Source organism: Brassica napus, unplaced genomic scaffold (genome assembly GCF_020379485.1).
Source record: "Brassica napus cultivar Da-Ae unplaced genomic scaffold, Da-Ae ScsIHWf_2697;HRSCAF=3456, whole genome shotgun sequence".
NCBI lineage: Eukaryota > Viridiplantae > Streptophyta > Magnoliopsida > Brassicales > Brassicaceae > Brassica > Brassica napus.
Window position 1 is genome coordinate 21,109 of NW_026015982.1, and position 17,326 is coordinate 38,434.

The following is a 17,326-nucleotide window of genomic DNA, read 5'->3' on the forward strand; positions in this document are numbered from 1 at the left end:
TTAGCTGATGAAAATGAAACAAATTAAGCCGGCAAAAAAATAGAAACAAATTAAATTCCATATATATATATATGTGCCACTGTTAAATTCCATATATATCTATGAGAAAAATATAAAAATAGCACTAAATCAAGTTTTTGTTTCCAACTAGCACTTCAGGTCAAAAGTCACAAAAATAACACTTAATGTTTTATCAAAAGTCACAAACTTAGGGTTTAGAGTTAAAGGTTGGGGTTTAGGATTTAGGGTTTAGGGTTTAGGGTTTAGAGTTGAGAAATGAGGTTTTGGGGATAAGATTTCAAATTTTGAAAAATAAAAAAATTAAAACTTTCAGAGGATAAACTTAGAAAGGTGCTATTTTGGTCATTTTAGTTTTTGAGTGCTATTTTTGTGATATAAACTTAGAAATGTGCTATTTTGGAGATTTGCCCTATATCTATCTATATATATTTATATAAAGTATGGTTTGCTCTCTCCTGAGGTATGCTACCTATGATTCCACGTCATAAGCTCATGCTCTGTGGTGACGACACGTGTCTGTTTAATTTAAACGGCGCTTTTTATGTGTTTCGGTGTTTTAAGTTGGGCAAATCTCCAAAATAGCACTTTTCTAAGTTTATATCACAAAAATAGCACTCAAAAACTAAAATGACCAAAATAGCACATTTCTACGTTTATCCTTTGAAAATTTGAATTTTTTTTATTTTTCAAAATTTGAAATCTAATCCCCAAAACCTCATTTCTCAACTCTAAACCCTAAACTCTAAACCCTAAACCCTAAACCCTAAACCCTAAACCCTAAACTCTAAACCCTAAACCCAAAACCCTAAACCCTAAAATTTAAACCCTAAACCCTAAACTCTAAACCCTAAACCCTAAACCCTAAATCCTAAACCCCAACCTTTAACTCTAAACCCTAAGTTTGTGACTTTTGATAAAACATTAAGTGCTATATTTTTTGTGACTTTTGAACTTGAATGCTAGTTTGGGAACAAAAACTCGATTTAGTGCTATTTTTGTCTTTTTCTCTTTTAAGTCTGTGCCTCATATTGTCTTTCTAGAAAGCCGGCCCAATTTGTTAATCACTAATGTTCATGATCGGCATCGTTTCGTGAGTTAGGGTTACACCATAGTCATCCATATCCGCCATTAGAGACGTGTTCAAGGTTCCACCACAATCTTCTAAATCAGCCATTAGAGAGATTGACGATTCGGTTGTTTTGGTTTGATTAAGTCCTTTCATTCTGAAAACTCCTTGAAATCAAATATACGTGTGGAGTCTCTATGTCGGTCTTCTTCATGACGTTTCGTTTCTGATTCATCTGTTACATTACAGGATTAGCTGATTCGTCGCCATTAACAATGTTTTTATTCCTTGGATCCACACTAGCCACGATCTCTCATTCAACACTTCTTATCTCTCTCTCAGGCGGTGAAACTTCACCTATAAAAACGTATATGTCTTCTTCCCATAAACATCATCCTCACGAATCCTATTACAATAGAAACTTTGGTCTTAGTATAATGGGTAACTCATCTACCATTTTTTCTGATCTGAAGTCCGGACGTTGTTCATCCACTGTGGAGGTCCGGCGTCTGTTGGGATTCACGGCGTTGAGGATTTTCTAAGCTGATCGGTATAAAAAAGTCAACCGACGGAGGAAAACCAGGCTTAGATAATGGCGTCACTCTCCAAAGTGATATCTCTTTTCGGCAGATCTTAAACTAGACAACGAGCTCGCGAGACGACAAAAACTCGAGGTGGAGTAAGAGATTGGAAACAGAGAAGATAGGAATAGAAGGAACATTCATATCCGTTGTGTTAAAGAGACATAAACAGAGTAGTGCGGTTGATCTGCATCTAGAATTTATTTCCCGGCACCAGTCCATCGGCGTACTCCTTAATCACGCAACTACAGTCAGACAACAAAAAAACGGTTTGTCTTCTACAGCTAATGGAAGAGCCACAACCAGTCGTCAACGATAAACTTCGCACCGTCACCACCTGTCTCCTATGCGAAGTCGTTCATGTCGTTCATGTCTTCTCATAAATGTTACACCAAGAGCAACCAGATATCATCAGGATTCGTGATCACTAACGCTTCGTCTCAGGTCTCGGTTCGAGGGGTAAGCCTCTGTTTTAATATCAGTTTTAGTGAAAGAGAAGTATTATATCGATCCAATAGGTGTACTCATCTTCGTGCAAAGAAAAGGTTAATATCTTAATATCCCAAACTAATCTTTATTATTAAATCTAAATCTTAAAGACTTAAACAATCATATTGTTTCATAAATGGTAATTTGAAAAAACAAGAAATCTAGAATGAAAAGAGTTATCAGGGTTCCTGCCGTAAGCAGCAATGAAATAATTGTTTCATCCTCAGTTAGTCTTCCACATTCGTTTTTGATCTTTTGATATTATCGTTTCTTTGTTTTCTGTGTAGGAATGCTTAATAGATTCGATTTCCTATTTCTATTATAAGTTTATTAGCTTTATTATATTTTGATGATTCTATTGCTCACGAGGACTGTGAGAGATGAGAGAGATTGGTGACAAATATACACATTGATTGATATGCAATATATATATGATTGTAATTCACGCCGTACTTTGGGTTTATTTTGCTTCGAGGTCGTCTTTTCCTAATGCTACTACATCTTGGACACATTTTTATATCAACAAAGACTGCCTAGCAATCGGGCCTCGTGGTCCGGTGGTAAAGGAACCTCGGCTGAGGTGCCCGCCATCACGACTTCGAGCCCCAGCCACAGCGGATTTAACATCCCTTCCGTTGGGGCGCTGGACCCCCTACGGGGATAGTTGGGAATGTGACTGCCCATATACCAGAATTATAAAAAAAAAAAAAAAAAAAGACTGCGTAGCTAGCCAAAACTTCCTTGAAAAGTAAGTATTTGTCTCAAGATTTTACAAGTAGCCAATTATCATACTAACGTTCCTTGCCTTTGACCATTTATATTCAACAGGAAGTGCGTTAATAAGGAGGGCTCAATTTGTTCTGCAACCAAATATGGGGGTATCCAGAAATTTGAAAGTCTAAAGAGCTTAAAGCATACGTACTAATTTCATAGCCACAGAGCGTACTGGAACTCATCCCCTGCTTTGTAAGTCATTTACATCTCCCCTCTTATATTTTTTTAGTGTGCTGGGAGATGATAATATGCTCTTGATGACATGCTTGGAGCTGACGCGGTGAAAATTAACCCTACTGATGGGTTTATAATTGGATCCCCTGAGAAAACAGCTGAGGGAGATGCTGCTGAAATGCTTGACGGAAGTGCTGTCGAGCCTGCTCTTCCACCTATTGAACCTGTCTCAGGTGGATCACAACAGCTGAGAATGGACCATTAATGGAGGAGAATCAGAAAGGGAAAAATCCATGCATTACTCAACGTCAATGCCTAAGAACCCTAGCTCAAGCCGAAGACCCATGGACCTTAGCTAAATATGTATTGACACTGCTCTCCTATTTGCTCCCTTTGCAATATACCATCAGTATTTACAGGTAGTATCATACGAAGAAAGTTTTTCATTGTGTGGTCTACATGTTGTTTAGCATATTCTTTGTTTTTTATGGTTTTCTGTTTAAGGCTTTTTACAGCAAATGTTACATTTCTCAGATTAATAAATAATTATTCCTCACATACGTCCCTTATCCTAATACACAATATGTCGACGCTTTAGCAAGTCATGTGTAAAACTCCACTATAACAGCTATAAACATGCTTCGTAGAAACTTGTATCATATACTACTAAAATGGTTTTTTTTTCCGGTTGCCGTTCGCCCTAGCGCCGTTTCTCCCAGCCACAATTCCCGAGGCCGATCTGCTTTCAATCCTCTCCGACGCCGGAGGAGCTCGAGCTCGCCGGCGTCGGGACTCTTCATCCCGTCCTTGCTCATCTGCTGTTTCGCTGGTCCGTTTTTCCTCTGCTCTGCTCGTCGACTCTGGTCCAACTACGATGGAGCCCCCTCGCCCCGTCTCTGTTCTTACACCACCTGTTTCTCCGCTCCACCCCTCACCGTGTTCTTCTCGTGAAGCTCTGCGTTACTCAGTCGCCGGCTCCGACGAACAAACTGATTCTGTCATACTCCTGCTCGATCCTTCTCCTTTTGTAGTACTGAGTTTTCTCTCTCGAGTGAACTTGTTCTCAGTGAGGTCTTTGAAGAGTAATCCCAGATCTATGGTCACAGAAGACTTTGTGAGGTCTTTGAAGAGTAGTCTCAGATCTATGGTCAAAGAAGGCTTTCCCTTCCACACCAGTCCGGCGAAGAACATCCTAATTGAATGGTACGTGTCAAACCCAGCCTTAAGGGCTCTGATTTCTCTGCAAGATTTGTTAGGGACTGCGAAGATCTTGGTTGAGGAAAGAATCGTCGCCATACTAGTCTCTCTCCAGTACAGCACAAACCAAAACTTTGAGGACAGGCTGTTGTTAGTGAATGTATTGGTGGTGACTGGTTTAGACAAGGTTCAGCTCTCACTCCGACAAAATAAATCTGTATTCACTGCCAAACCGTGTGTTCGGTATCTGCTACTCCTCCATACTTTCACCTCATTGCCCCAGCTTCTACGGTTCATCAACTTCTATGTGTCCTGGCCTACAACAACGTTGAGCCACACCGGACGTGGAGAGATGGCTTTGACATCCATACCGTGCTCGTTAGTGTCAACTCCATATATGGAGTCAGAGAAGATATTTGTCCCAATCGTCTCAGCGCCCTTCTCACTGAACAACATGCTCTTCCAAACTTATGAGATTCACCTAGTCTTTTTGGAGAGCATTGTCGGACGATCACCGGATGCTCCATTCTTGCGCCTACAATGTATGGTCATTGATTGTTTAAGGAAAGCAATGCCAGTCATCATTTCCACTGAGCCCAAAACTGTCACGATGAGTCTCCTAAAAGAGTACTCTAGAACCGGAGTTTATGGCTCAACGCTCCTTGACCAAGCCACCTTAATGGAGTATTATTACCTTCTCTCCGATCAAGCCTGCAAGCGAGCCTCAACATCTCATAACTGTCTCAAGTATGCATCTTGGTCTCGAGGTCTCCTACCTTATGCTCCTTTGATCTTGAATTTGCTTTCAAGCAAGAGCTGGTTATTTTCAGTGGCGGTATGCAACTGCTCCCAAAACCTTCGTGGGTATTTCAACGTCGATCATTCCGACTATAATTTGTTCTCTCCAAGAACAGTTTCATGGATTCAAGTGAAGTGTCTCTACGGGTCATTTTACTCCTTGAACACATCTATCGTTTTCTTTGTTGTAGTTTCCTTCTGTTTTCGTCTTCCCATTGAGTTTTCCTCCGGATGTAATCGTCTTAGCTCGTTTAACATTTAGATTAATATAATCAGTTTCGTGACAAAAAAAAAACATGCTTCGTAGAAAAAGTCATAACACAAACGTGATGCACAAGTAGCTTCCAACCTAATGAACATACCAAATGCTTCATCCACTAACTCTGACCACAAATCACAACACAAAACAAACATTCACTAATCAATCCCAACAACCAACTAATAAATAAAATAATCTACACTTCGCACCTCAACAAGTTACACAAGATAACAACATCTAAAAACAAAGAAACATTTAAATGGGCCCCCATCTTGTGGGGTCCTCATTTTACAAAAATAGTTTATTTATATACATACTAGGGGGTGTCCGCGCTTCGCGCGGAATATTGTTTTTATTATTGCTAGAACATGATTTTTTGGATAATGTAATTATGTTGTCGTTTTTATTTGTTAAGATCATTATTTGGTGTTTTAGTGTGTTATGTAGTAATAGATGATAGGTTAATATATTTTGTGTTTGTTTTTTCTGAATAATGTGTTGTTGTGTGTATAGTACTTGTTAGTAGTGAAATGAGCATCTAACGTAAAAGAATATTGAATTTCAATAACTTTGTTGATTCTAAGATTACGGTTTCAGTGTCAAAATTGTATTATATTTTTTTCATATTTTTAAAAATTATAACTTTTAAGATGTTTTTTGCCCTCTTCCTATATTTTGACCTTGAGCCATCACCGCCTATGTATTTCCTTACCTTTCTGGTGTGCGGTGCTTCTCACCATCACCGGAAAAAGACTTACATCTTTCTCTTGTCTTTCCTTGTCATCTTCACATGTGAGATTATATGGTATTTGTTGTAGATCGGGTTTATGAGTTTTCAGTTTTTCGGTTGATTCTCACGGCATTGTAGGTTATTGACTGCTCATCTTCTTCCTTAGATTTCAGCTAATGTTAGGAAATGCATCTTCTTGGTTGGGTCAGAGTTTAGTCGTTTTTGATGTTGTATTCCTCAATGTTGGCTTACCGTCAATAGTCACTGCTCGTCTTGATTTTCAAGATCTAATTTTTGGTGTTCTGACTTCTATGCTCTCTTTCATAGCTCGAGGACGGTTTCATAGTTTTCTAATTTCGTTTCGTCTCCTTTCCCTCTCTATTCTCGCATCTCTTTTTGCAGCTTTCATCGCATCTCTAGTGGTTCTCCCCTTTCACCATGTTTGCCACTCGAGGTTTGGATAATGTTTTCGTCCGTGCATGTTATATGGGCTTGGAAGGTTATTTCTGGTCTCAAGTTTAGTCTCTAATTTCGTGGTGGTTGTCTTCCATTCTCCCTCCCTCAAGTTATTTCTTTTCTTTCCATGTTTCCTTTGGTATAGGTGTGCGGAATTAGTCTCTTGGAGCTTTGGTCCATTCTATAACAAAGCTTTGTGGTTTTTCACTTGCATGGCCGTGTTGTATATTCTTGTTTAGTTTGTGAGGTGTTTCTTACCTTTCAGCTACTAATTGTGATTCTGGTGCTTTAAGCATATATATATGTTTCTGATTCTTGGTGGCTTTGGCCTTTCGATTATTATTCTCCTTCTAACCCGCTTTCTTGGTTATTTGCGTTGGTGCTCTAGTTTCTTATTATTAGTTTGATTATCTTATGATATTGATAGTGAAATAAATATATAATTTGTAAATGGAATAATAAAAATTAGTAAAAATAATAAAATGGTGAAAGTTTATGCTATTTTTAATTGTAAAAAATTAAATATTTAAAATATATTTATATTTTTATTTATTTCTTAAATTTTATGGACTAATAAGTGTGAGAAGGATTAGATAGTACATAATTAGAGATTGATGGAACAAATTGCAATAATTTAAAAGTAAAAGGATTTAAAATACAAAAAAAAATATGAGGACACATGTCAACAAACCCCCCTTCCACATGTCATAAGAAGAGAAAAAGCCAACTTTATATATATAGATATATATATATATATACATTGAATATAAAAAAGCAACATTTTATTATACATAAATTTAAATGACAATAACAGGTTTTGTGTATTATGATTTAAAAATGAATAAAAAAATATATATATAAAGTTATTAAATTAATATATTTTTTCTTTAAATATAATATGTACTTTTTGATCAAAAATAGAGTATATGATTCAATCTAAGTTTTTCTAAAATAAAAAAAAATATTGAAAATATTTTTAGTTTTATTTTCAAAATGGCCCCCGAAACTTCATAACCGGCTCTGCTTGTTGACCAATTAACACTAAATGATATTATTGGTTGAATTGAATTGTGATGTGATAAATAAAACAAAACATAATGAAATGGTCACTGAATATGTGTGAAATTTGCAATGGTGATGTGATAATAATATTATTTTAATTAAATCATAAAATCTAATAAATAATAACAAACATAAAAATTATAAAGTTTAAAGTTTGACCTAAAATAAATACCATGAGTAAGTCCCGAAATTACAAATTCATCAGCAAATTTAAACCACCTTTGAAAAGGAAATACTAAGAAAGTGGAGATGACATCTCAGCGGAACGTTGACGGATCAGCGGCGACAAAATAAATCTAATGGAGGATAAAAGGAAACTTTTTTTTTGTTCTTGGAGATAAAAAGAAGGAAAATTGTGAAAAGGATTACGAGGAGCAGATGGTAGAGAATATGACGCCATCTCGGAGGCAGTGGAGGATGAAGAGTTGATTTCGAGCTAAAAAATGGAGAAACTTGCTGCACCTAAGAAGTATATCGAAGACCGTTACAACAAACGCATGACATGAGACACATAAAGACTAAGGCTCAAGGCCAAACACTTGGTGTGATTTTGATTGAATTCACTTACCTTTTTGTGTGTTTGTGGTTTTCATGATGAGTCAATATAACAATGTGTCAAGGTTGCTTAGAAAAGACAGGATAAATCTTCAAACTATTTTGATTTCCATGGGAAGGTTCTTATAGCTATTGTAACTAAAGAACATATTGTTTCGCATGCTGAATGATTGAGTGACCTCTCTCTATAAATTGTTTGATGTTTTTATTACATTTAATGCTAACACAACTTTCCTTTCACGAATTTTTAGAATCAAAGTGCATGGTCAATATTTTCAATGTTGTAAACAGACCTTAACATGTTCAAAAGGGTTTGAATGCTTCAAGGTTAAAAGAATAAACATAGAGTCTTTAGATATTGATCTTTAGAATGAATCTTTCTGTAATTGTAACACTCCAACCAAGACGACTTTATATAGCTAAATTGTCCTACAACAGCCAAGACGACTTTATATAGCTAAAGAACAAAGACAAATTTCTCATACCTTACCTCAAATAAATAGTCATCCCACATAAGAAGAAAGACGACATCCCGCGCGAAGCGCGGACCGCCCCTAGTATATATATATATATATGCCACTGTTAAATTCCACACTTCATAGTATATGATATACAAAATTATAACGTAATTATTGGTAAATCCCAAATAAAATGAATCAATTTCCACAAATTATATGACTGAAGAGGTCATAATGTAAATATTTGCAAATGTAAAAATGAATTATCAAATAAAAAGAAGTAAAACACCAACAACATAACAATGATTCTGAAAATCAAGATTTTTTTCATTACTTATATATAATGTATCATTCTAATTTTACCTTTAAATTAAATTCAAATTAATTTTATTATTTTTAAAATGAAAAATAGAGTGATAAATAAAACATAAATACAAACATAGTTACTTCATTTTTGAAGTAATAAATAAAAATAAGAATACATTAAATAAATATTATGTTTTCAAACAAAGTTTAGGTTAAAATAGAATGAAGTTAGAAAAATATTTGTAAGACTTTTTCATTCCGTCAATATATGATATGAGCTATCGACGAGAGCCTCACTAATCTGCCCACACCGACAATCTGAGCTATCAATGACTCATGCTTATTCAAGGAGCATATCTGACCAACCAAGAGGATTTTCCTTGAATATTTTTCAAAGACAACCAACTCATCAGAGCATCATTGGAAATTAGAATCACCTGAAAATATTCACGGACTATGAAGATATGAATTTTTTAAGACAGAGCATTACTACAATACTTGATGGATTGTATCTTCAATATTTCAGTCCAATCAAGTCTGACAATGAATGGGCTTCGAGCAAAATCATCTAGGATGGAATATGGCCGTTGAAGGTGATTTGCTTGGCCTTACAAAGGAAGTTTGAACCTGGACGGTTTAAGAGGATAAGTAAGCTTCTACCACTTGAAGCTGTTGTATGGATGGAATATGTCCAGACCACCAAGCAAATCACATTGTCCAGAGTCAAGCCTATAAAACAAAGTCATTTCTACCTTTGTAAATCACCTTTTCAGTCACAAAAAGTTAATACAAGTTCGTTTCTATTTTTTTCTAAGGATTCAATATTTTAATTAAATCAATTGTCATTAAAATTCAAGTGTGAGATGCGCTTCAGTTCTATTGATTTGTGAACTACAACCTGTTTGTGTGATTTAAGCATTCCTGATTCACAGATTAAGCGAGTCAATCAATCCACCGATTAAGCGAGTCAATCACCTATCCATCGGCCAAAGCTTCAGAGCATTATACAACTTCAAGTTTAGCTCCATTGCATCCATCATTCTATAACGTCCATTTTTTGTCTTTTTATTTTTCTGTTTATTAATATCCTTCTTCAGCTCATTTATTTCCTTTTGTTTTCGGGTTAGTTTGGGGTTAAAGAGGTGTAGCTCGACCATCGACCACCGATCATCACCTCTCGACCATCGTGGTCGTCCATCACCATCAACCATTAAACCTCCGGCCTTCTGGGGCTGTATCAATATATGTCTCTGTGAAAACTAACAAGGTATATTCGTCAATATTGTGGACACTTTTGTGATGTGATTGGTTTTTTCGTATTCTTTAAGTGATCTAATTGTATCGTTGCAAACCTATGTCCTTCAATATGATTCAAACAGTATTTTCAAGATGGTAAACGATATGACGATAGATAATGGCAAAGTTTTTTTTTTTTTTTTTTTTTTTGGGACAATCTCAAACATCACAGGCCAGATAATGGCAAAGTTTAATTTTTTCTTTAGTAAAAAACAAAAGTCAATTTGTCTTGTGTTTGCATTTTAGACTTTTTGTCTTTTTAAAAAACTTTTTATCTTTTGTTTTTACCGATACTATTTATTAGTTTGACTGAAAATATGGTAACTGGCAAAGTCCCAATTCAGCCATAATCACTTCAAAATATCTAGTTGACAAAAACAACATATATTTCCATAATTCAACATTCGATTTAGGTAAGAACATATTTTGGTTTAACAGTATGTACATACAAATTTCGACAGAAAAAAGAAACTAAAATTAACGGAAAATATTTTTACAAAAAATAATAGTCAAAACAAAGAGAAGATGATAATGTGAGGCGTGCCTTCCACGCCTTAGTGCTTTTTTTTTTTCTTTTGCTATTTTGAAATCTTTGTCTGATGATGATCATCTCTTCTGTCTCTTTCCCTAAAACTATTTTCTGAATGTTCCTTTTCATTTCCTGAAAATCGTACCTTGGTGTGACAATGATCTTCAGAATCTAAAGATTAGGCTTCATTAATCTCTCCTCAAAATATAAGGTACGACATTGGTAATTTTGATTAACGAATATCCTTTGTTCAGAAGATTCCTAAGATTTACGAATCTTTATGGCTCAATATATTGAATTCATCATTGTGATTGTGACAATATTGGTACTGAATCTGCAGTTAGCGTGACAATGGTGGATGATGATAAAGCCTCCAATGACTTTTCTTTACTACCTGATCTGAATGACGATTTTTCAACACCCTTCACCAGTATCGAATTCGATTCATCCATTCTTGATCTCATAAACTTGGAAGATGGAGGAGAGACACCAAATCTCTTACCAGAACATAACCCATTTCTTGAGTCTGTGAATACATATCAAGAAGATGAAGACCAACATTTTGCTGTTGAAGCAGAGTCTCCAAAGGTTTATATTGCACCAAGAACCATAATAAACCATCATGACTCGTTTTCGCTAGACCCTAGAATGGACACCATCGAAGATGCAAGGATTAGCTTGCCGGACTCACCTAGAGGAAGCCAAGATCTCACCCTCTCACGTCTTAAAGTTCCTGGTTCACCAAGAGCTCTCGTGCTTCCGAGAGCATCTGGATCTCCACGTTTCGAGTCTCCCACGAGTCCTGCTTTGATCGATACCGCTGCACCGTTCGAATCCGTCAAGGACGCAGTTTCAAAGTTTGGAGGAATCACAGATTGGAAAGCACATAAAATCCAGACAATAGAGGTAACAAAGAAAGCGTTTGGTCTCATTACTTTTTTTGTTCATTACACTCAAGTCTTGGATGAATATGACTACAGAAACGTAAGACGGTGGATCAAGAGCTTGAGAAGATACAAGAGGATATGCCTGAGTACAAGAAACAAGCGTTTGTAGCGGAAGAGGCGAAACAGCAGGTGGTGATGGAGCTTGAGAGGACAAAGAGCGTCGTCGAAGAGCTAAAACTGGAGCTAGAAAAGGCTGAGAAAGAGGAACAACAAGCTAAACAAGACTCTGATCTCGCGAAGCTGAGAGTGGAGGAGATGGAGCAAGGGATAGCTGATGAGTCTAGTATTGCAGTCAAAACGCAGCTTGAGGTGGCTAAAGCGAGGCATGTGTCAGCTGTTTCTGAGCTAGGAGTTGTAAGAGAAGAGATAGAAATGGTCTCTAATGAGTACGAATCTCTGCTGAAAGAAAAAGAAATGGCAACGAAAAAAGCAGAGGACTCTGTTTTGGCAGCTAAAGATGTGGAGAAACAGATGACAGGTTTGACAATAGAGGTGATTGCCACCAGGAGTTGTTGGAGTCAGCGCGTGCAGCTCACCTCGAAGCTGAAGAAAAGAAATTAGAAGCAGCCATGGCTCGGGACCAGGACGTTTACAACCGGGAGAAAGAACTGAAAATGGTGGAAGAGGAGATCGAGAGGTTTAGACAAGAGATGCATGCGTCAGATGATGTGAGAATCAAAATAGAGACTGCTTCTGTACTTCAGCAAGATTTGAGGGCCGAGATAACATCTTACAAAGATGACAACATGATGATCGGAAAGAGAAACAACAGTGACATACAAGCAGCGGTTGATTCCGCAAGGAAAGAGCTTGAACAAGTTAAGTCCAATATTGGGAAAGCAATCTCCGAGGTGAAAACACTGAAGATAATCGTCGGATCATTGCAGTCTGAACTTGAAAGAGAGATGAAAGATCTCTCTGAAACCAAACAAAGAGAAGCTCTTTCAGTTCATAGAAACAGCAAAGAAGTAAGAGAGGAGAGATGTTCAGAAATAGCCAAGAAGTTACAAGAAGCTAACAAAGAAGCAGAAGAGGCAACGTCACTAGCCTTAGCTGCTCAAGAGGAACTGAGAAAGGCGAAGGGAGAGTCGGAAGAAGCGAGGGCAGGAGTCTCTGCAATAGAAAGTCAGTTAGTTGAGGCGAAAAGGGAAATGGAAGCGGCAAAAGCTTCTGAGAAGTTGGCCTTAGCTGCGAAAAAGCATTGCAAGAGACTGAATATGCTACAAAGGTTGAAGACATTAGTACACCAAGAAGTATAATAATATCCGTGGAGGAATATTATGAGCTAAGCAAGCAGGCACATGAGGTAGAGGAAGCAGCCAATAGAAAGTTAGCAGAGATCGTCTCTCAGATCGAGGTGGCTAAGGAAGAGGAATCAAGAGTCTTGGAAAAGATAGAGGAAGTGAATAGAGAAACAGCTTTTCAAAGGGAAAAGCTAAAGGAAGCAATGGACAAAGTAGAGAAGGCTAGAGATAAGAAGGTTAACACGGATCACGAATTGCGAAAATGGAGTTCAGAGAACGGGAAGAGAAGCCCCATGTCTAGTCCAGAGGGTGGGGACAAGGAGAATCATGACTTAGGCAAGTCGAAATCGGCTTTGCATTCAGCAAGATCATTTGCATTTGGTGAAGAAGGAAGCAACAATGTTGGAGATAGTAGTATTGTGACACCTGAAACAAAGAAGAAAAAGAAGAGGTTTTCTTTGCTGCCAAAGGTCTTCATGTTCTTGTCCAGAAAGAAATCGAACAAGTGAGCCGACTCCAGTTTCTTACAGGTAGGTTTTACCATCCATTTTTCGACTTATTTTGTTTGTATTTCATTATCGAAATGGGTAGCAGAATATCTAAATTTTATACATTTCTAAAGAAAAGGTGGTTGGTTAGATTTCTTGTACATATAAATAATTAACGGTAACTAGTACACTTGTCGAGAAGTATATCGAATTTCGCTAAATCAAATGTTCCTAAGAAGCAAGAATTGAAGACGGTTTTGATAATGTTGTTATGCCATGGACTTGAGAGATGCTCGACAAGATTATCAGATAGGACCGGTTTGAGCCACAAAGGCTTGAACAAAGATCCCTAGCATCACCATCATTTGCTAGAGAGTTTATGAGCATGAAGCAAACTTGCTAAAAGGAACTGTACCTATGAGTATGAAACTCGTTTAGAGAAAGCTATTACCATTCTTGATCTCCTTAAGCTTCAAATCATGAGCGTTTTCGATATCTTTAAAAAGTCCTATTGTATTTTAGGAGCTGTCCTCTGGGATATCTAAAGCCAAAATCAACTTATTTCTCATTCTACACAATGTACAGAGTTAAAAAAACATGGAAGAAAATTACCCGGGCTAGCCCCTTCGGCTGCTGCTTCAAGTCCAGAAAAAGATACTTAGAGCATCGTTAACCCAAAAACCCACTTTGGATCTTTTAACGATTTTTAAGTATTAAATATTATTTAAGAGACCTAGTTAAGTAACACCACATTTTTGTGCACCAGTGGGAATCTTTTATTTAGAGGTTCTTAAAAAAAAAATTAAGCATTTTAATTAAAGATAAAATTTTTATTAAATAAAACATTGTAAAAGATAACATTTTAAACATAGATTTAAAAACATAAAAATAAATATTAGTAAAATAAACTATAATAATTTGAAAGAAGCATCTGAGCTCAGTTGTTGCCTTTATCACGTCCAAATTTACGCAATACATGTTCAACCAAATCATCTTTCAGTTGTTGATGCATTTGCCTATCACGAATTCTAGTTCGAACACCCATCATATTGGCGATATTTGTAGGGATATCTGTAGAATACGTGAGATCCACATGTGAACTTCCGGTGTCTTCTCCTTGTTGGAACTCTGAAACATCAAATTGAGTGTATCCATCTCGTTCATCTTCTACTATCATATTATGGAGATGATACATGCTCTCATAATCTTCCCAATGCTCCCACAATACATGTGACAACCAACGACACACGGATGCTCTCAATGCTCCCACTACAAGACATATGAAGCAGAATACAATACATGTGAGAACTTAAAACGCAGAGACATAGGAACTTCCGTTTATAGTTAATCAATGAGCTAGAATCAGAACATGTACCTGTCTTGAAACAAAGAGATGGAACTTGACATCTTTACATCGCACCAAGACATGACTACAATGAGCTAGTCCGTGAATCTGTAATCAATGAGCTACACTTTTTCACTCTTCTTGACCAGCAAAACAATGAGCAGAACAATGAACACAAGAACAAGACAAGAGAACAAACACATTTTTAACATTACTAGAACTGTATGAACTTATGCGTTTATATTAAGACAAGTACATGAATTTAATATGCGTTTATATTAAGACATGCACATGAAACATAACCAAAACAATAAAACAAGTAGATTAAGCATAACCAGAGCAACCAACATTGCGCAGCTCCTTCCAAGCATGTTCAAAGGTGAACTTCTTTTAATGGTTGGTGAAGAAGATTTCGTGGGCTAGTTTGAGAACATCATTATCATTTTGACCACTACTTTTCTGGTTGCAGATTCATATGCTCCACAAAACTTGCAAACTAAGTCATTCATCTTATGCAAACGTTGCTTACAGTGTGATGACTCTATTTTTTCACAGCCAGCAAGCTTAGGACTAGCCGAGAAGTACACAACTATTCTTTTCCAGAAAGCAACAGACCTTTGCTCATTCCCAACTACGGGATCTTTTCTCGTGTTTAACCACGAGTTGATGAGCACAACATCATCTGTTTGGGTCCACATCCTTCGTTCTTTACGATTGGTTGGAGTGTCTTCACCAAAGTTTGAATCTTCGGTACCTTGACAGCCTAAGAAAGGAACTTGTATGAAGATAGTGAAACACTATCTGATACGTTACCAAAGACTACATTTTGTTGACTATTAAGTAGCTCAACAAAGTTTGAAGAGTCACTAAATGGATTAAAATCCAAGTCAAAGAAGAGAGAAATAACAAATATGAATCTGTTGGAGTTGGAAGAGATATGAATGTATTCAAGAAAGAGGAGAAGGAAAGAGTTTTATAGATTGAAGAGAAGGACCAATGCATTCAACACAACCAACAAACTCGACTATCTATCTTTCACTACAACTTGTAAAGTCGTAAACTCATGCGTTTAAAAAAAAGCTGGAAAGAAGACTTCCCATGTTCTGACTTTTGGGTTCGAGTTGTTTAAAACAACAAACAACAAACAAACTCGACTTGACATATATCTAACTTCTATTTATTACACTTTCACAACCATAATCAAACACAAATCAAGTCATTTATTATCGACAATTCAATTCATTTTCAAACTTGAATCAAAATCAACATCAATGGCAACAGATCAACGACTATAAGAAACCATTAATTACCATAGATTCAATTCAGACCAGAAGCTAAACCATATCATTTCAGACCAGATCAAAGAGTATCACTAACCTCTATTGCATTGTACTCCTTTGCCAACGTCAACCTTGCTCATGTCTCTTGATCCATCCATGTAAAGGCACAAAGACAGAACAAATCAAAAGGGATTTGATCCATCCATCTGACGACACAAAGACAGAAAAAAAAAAAATCAAGATACATAAGAGACACAACAAATCAATTCATTGCAGACGAGATTCACAATCAATACATTTCGTTCTATCTGAACCTAAGTAAAAACGACCTACGAATATAAACAAAGTTTTTTATCAAACGTTCAATCAATTTAACATATCAAAGATATATGTTTTACTTTTATTGCAATTGTAGTTGTCTTGTTTGACGAACCTTCGTCTCTTGATCCGTCCATCTGAAGAAAGAAAGACAGAGACAAATCAAGAGGCAGAAACCAACACAACAAATCAAGAAGGATTCAGATATAAAAGGAAAAATACATAGCTTTACCTTTCGTTTTGATTTCGTTGAGGAGAGCTCCGGACCGGAGAGAGAGGTGAAGTGATTCTTCATCGAGGTGAGCCGTCGAGAGAGAGAGAGAGAGAGAGAGAGACGAGGAGTCCACTGAGTGAGACACCAACTGATTCCGTCAAGGAGAGATCTTCGACTGATTCCGTTGAGAAGAGATCATCGTCGATTCCGTTCTATTCCGTCGAGAGAGAGATTATCGTCGATTCATTCGAGAGAGATCGAGAAAAAGAGAGGCGGAGTCGCCGATACGAAAGAGACTTGGCATCGATCGGTCAAGAGAGAGAAAGAGACAAGGAGCGGAATGTCCAACACGTGTCTCATAAGACACGGCTCTTGTGGAGTTTAATTAAGAGACGTGCCTTCTTAATTACATAATTTTCTTTTTTTTAACTCCTAAAAACTTTAAAAACCCCCTTAACATACCGCGTTAATACTGCTCTTATGTGGCTTGAGATCCTGGAGAGACCAAATACATATACTTTTTGGTCTCAACAAACCTGTGAAACAACATTGGTTTATACAATGGAGATTAGTTTAGCACCCATCTCATCCTCTTAGTAAATTCTATTTACTCAAATTACCATTTTAATTAATTCATTAATATCTCTAATAACCAAAAATCTAATAATTGAAATCAAACGGAGAAAAGTGTCGACTAATAAAACAAAAATCATAAAGAAATGAAAGAAAACCCTCTAGA

General features: G+C 36.7%; 2 protein-coding genes and 1 long non-coding RNA gene across 6 annotated transcripts; 2 read left to right on the plus strand and 1 right to left on the minus strand.

Moving 5' to 3' along the window:
• The first annotated feature begins 1,179 nt into the window (after positions 1 to 1,179).
• Positions 1,180 to 5,388, plus strand: LOC106422563. Of its 4 annotated transcripts, none has more exons than XM_048773866.1 (3): positions 1,180 to 2,127; positions 2,986 to 3,123; positions 3,204 to 5,388. In XM_048773866.1, the coding sequence occupies exon 3, from the start codon at positions 3,980 to 3,982 to the stop codon at positions 5,360 to 5,362; it is 1,383 nt and encodes a 460-aa protein (XP_048629823.1). In that variant the 5' UTR covers positions 1,180 to 2,127; positions 2,986 to 3,123; positions 3,204 to 3,979; the 3' UTR covers positions 5,363 to 5,388. The 4 variants fall into 4 exon arrangements, with proteins under 4 accessions (XP_048629823.1, XP_048629822.1, XP_048629824.1 ...); XM_048773865.1 differs by lacking the exon at positions 1,180 to 2,127 and adding an exon at positions 2,460 to 2,905; XM_048773867.1 differs by lacking the exon at positions 1,180 to 2,127 and adding an exon at positions 2,460 to 2,905 and having other exon boundaries at positions 3,264 to 5,388.
• A 5,448-nt stretch (positions 5,389 to 10,836) lies between these two features.
• LOC106422570 (protein WEAK CHLOROPLAST MOVEMENT UNDER BLUE LIGHT-like 2) lies at positions 10,837 to 13,771 on the plus strand. The gene is given in 5 exon segments (XM_013863353.3): positions 10,837 to 10,962; positions 11,092 to 11,657; positions 11,732 to 12,200; positions 12,203 to 12,889; positions 12,892 to 13,771. Coding segments are annotated over 4 exon segments (2,271 nt in total). The 5' UTR covers positions 10,837 to 10,962; positions 11,092 to 11,102; the 3' UTR covers positions 13,452 to 13,771.
• A 580-nt stretch (positions 13,772 to 14,351) lies between these two features.
• LOC111207041 lies at positions 14,352 to 16,819 on the minus strand. Its single transcript, XR_002659243.2, has 4 exons — positions 16,454 to 16,819; positions 16,153 to 16,261; positions 14,806 to 14,883; positions 14,352 to 14,699 (listed from the first exon to the last, which is right to left on the minus strand). It is a non-coding gene; the product is annotated as an uncharacterized LOC111207041 (long non-coding RNA).
• Between the last annotated feature and the right edge of the window lie 507 nt (positions 16,820 to 17,326).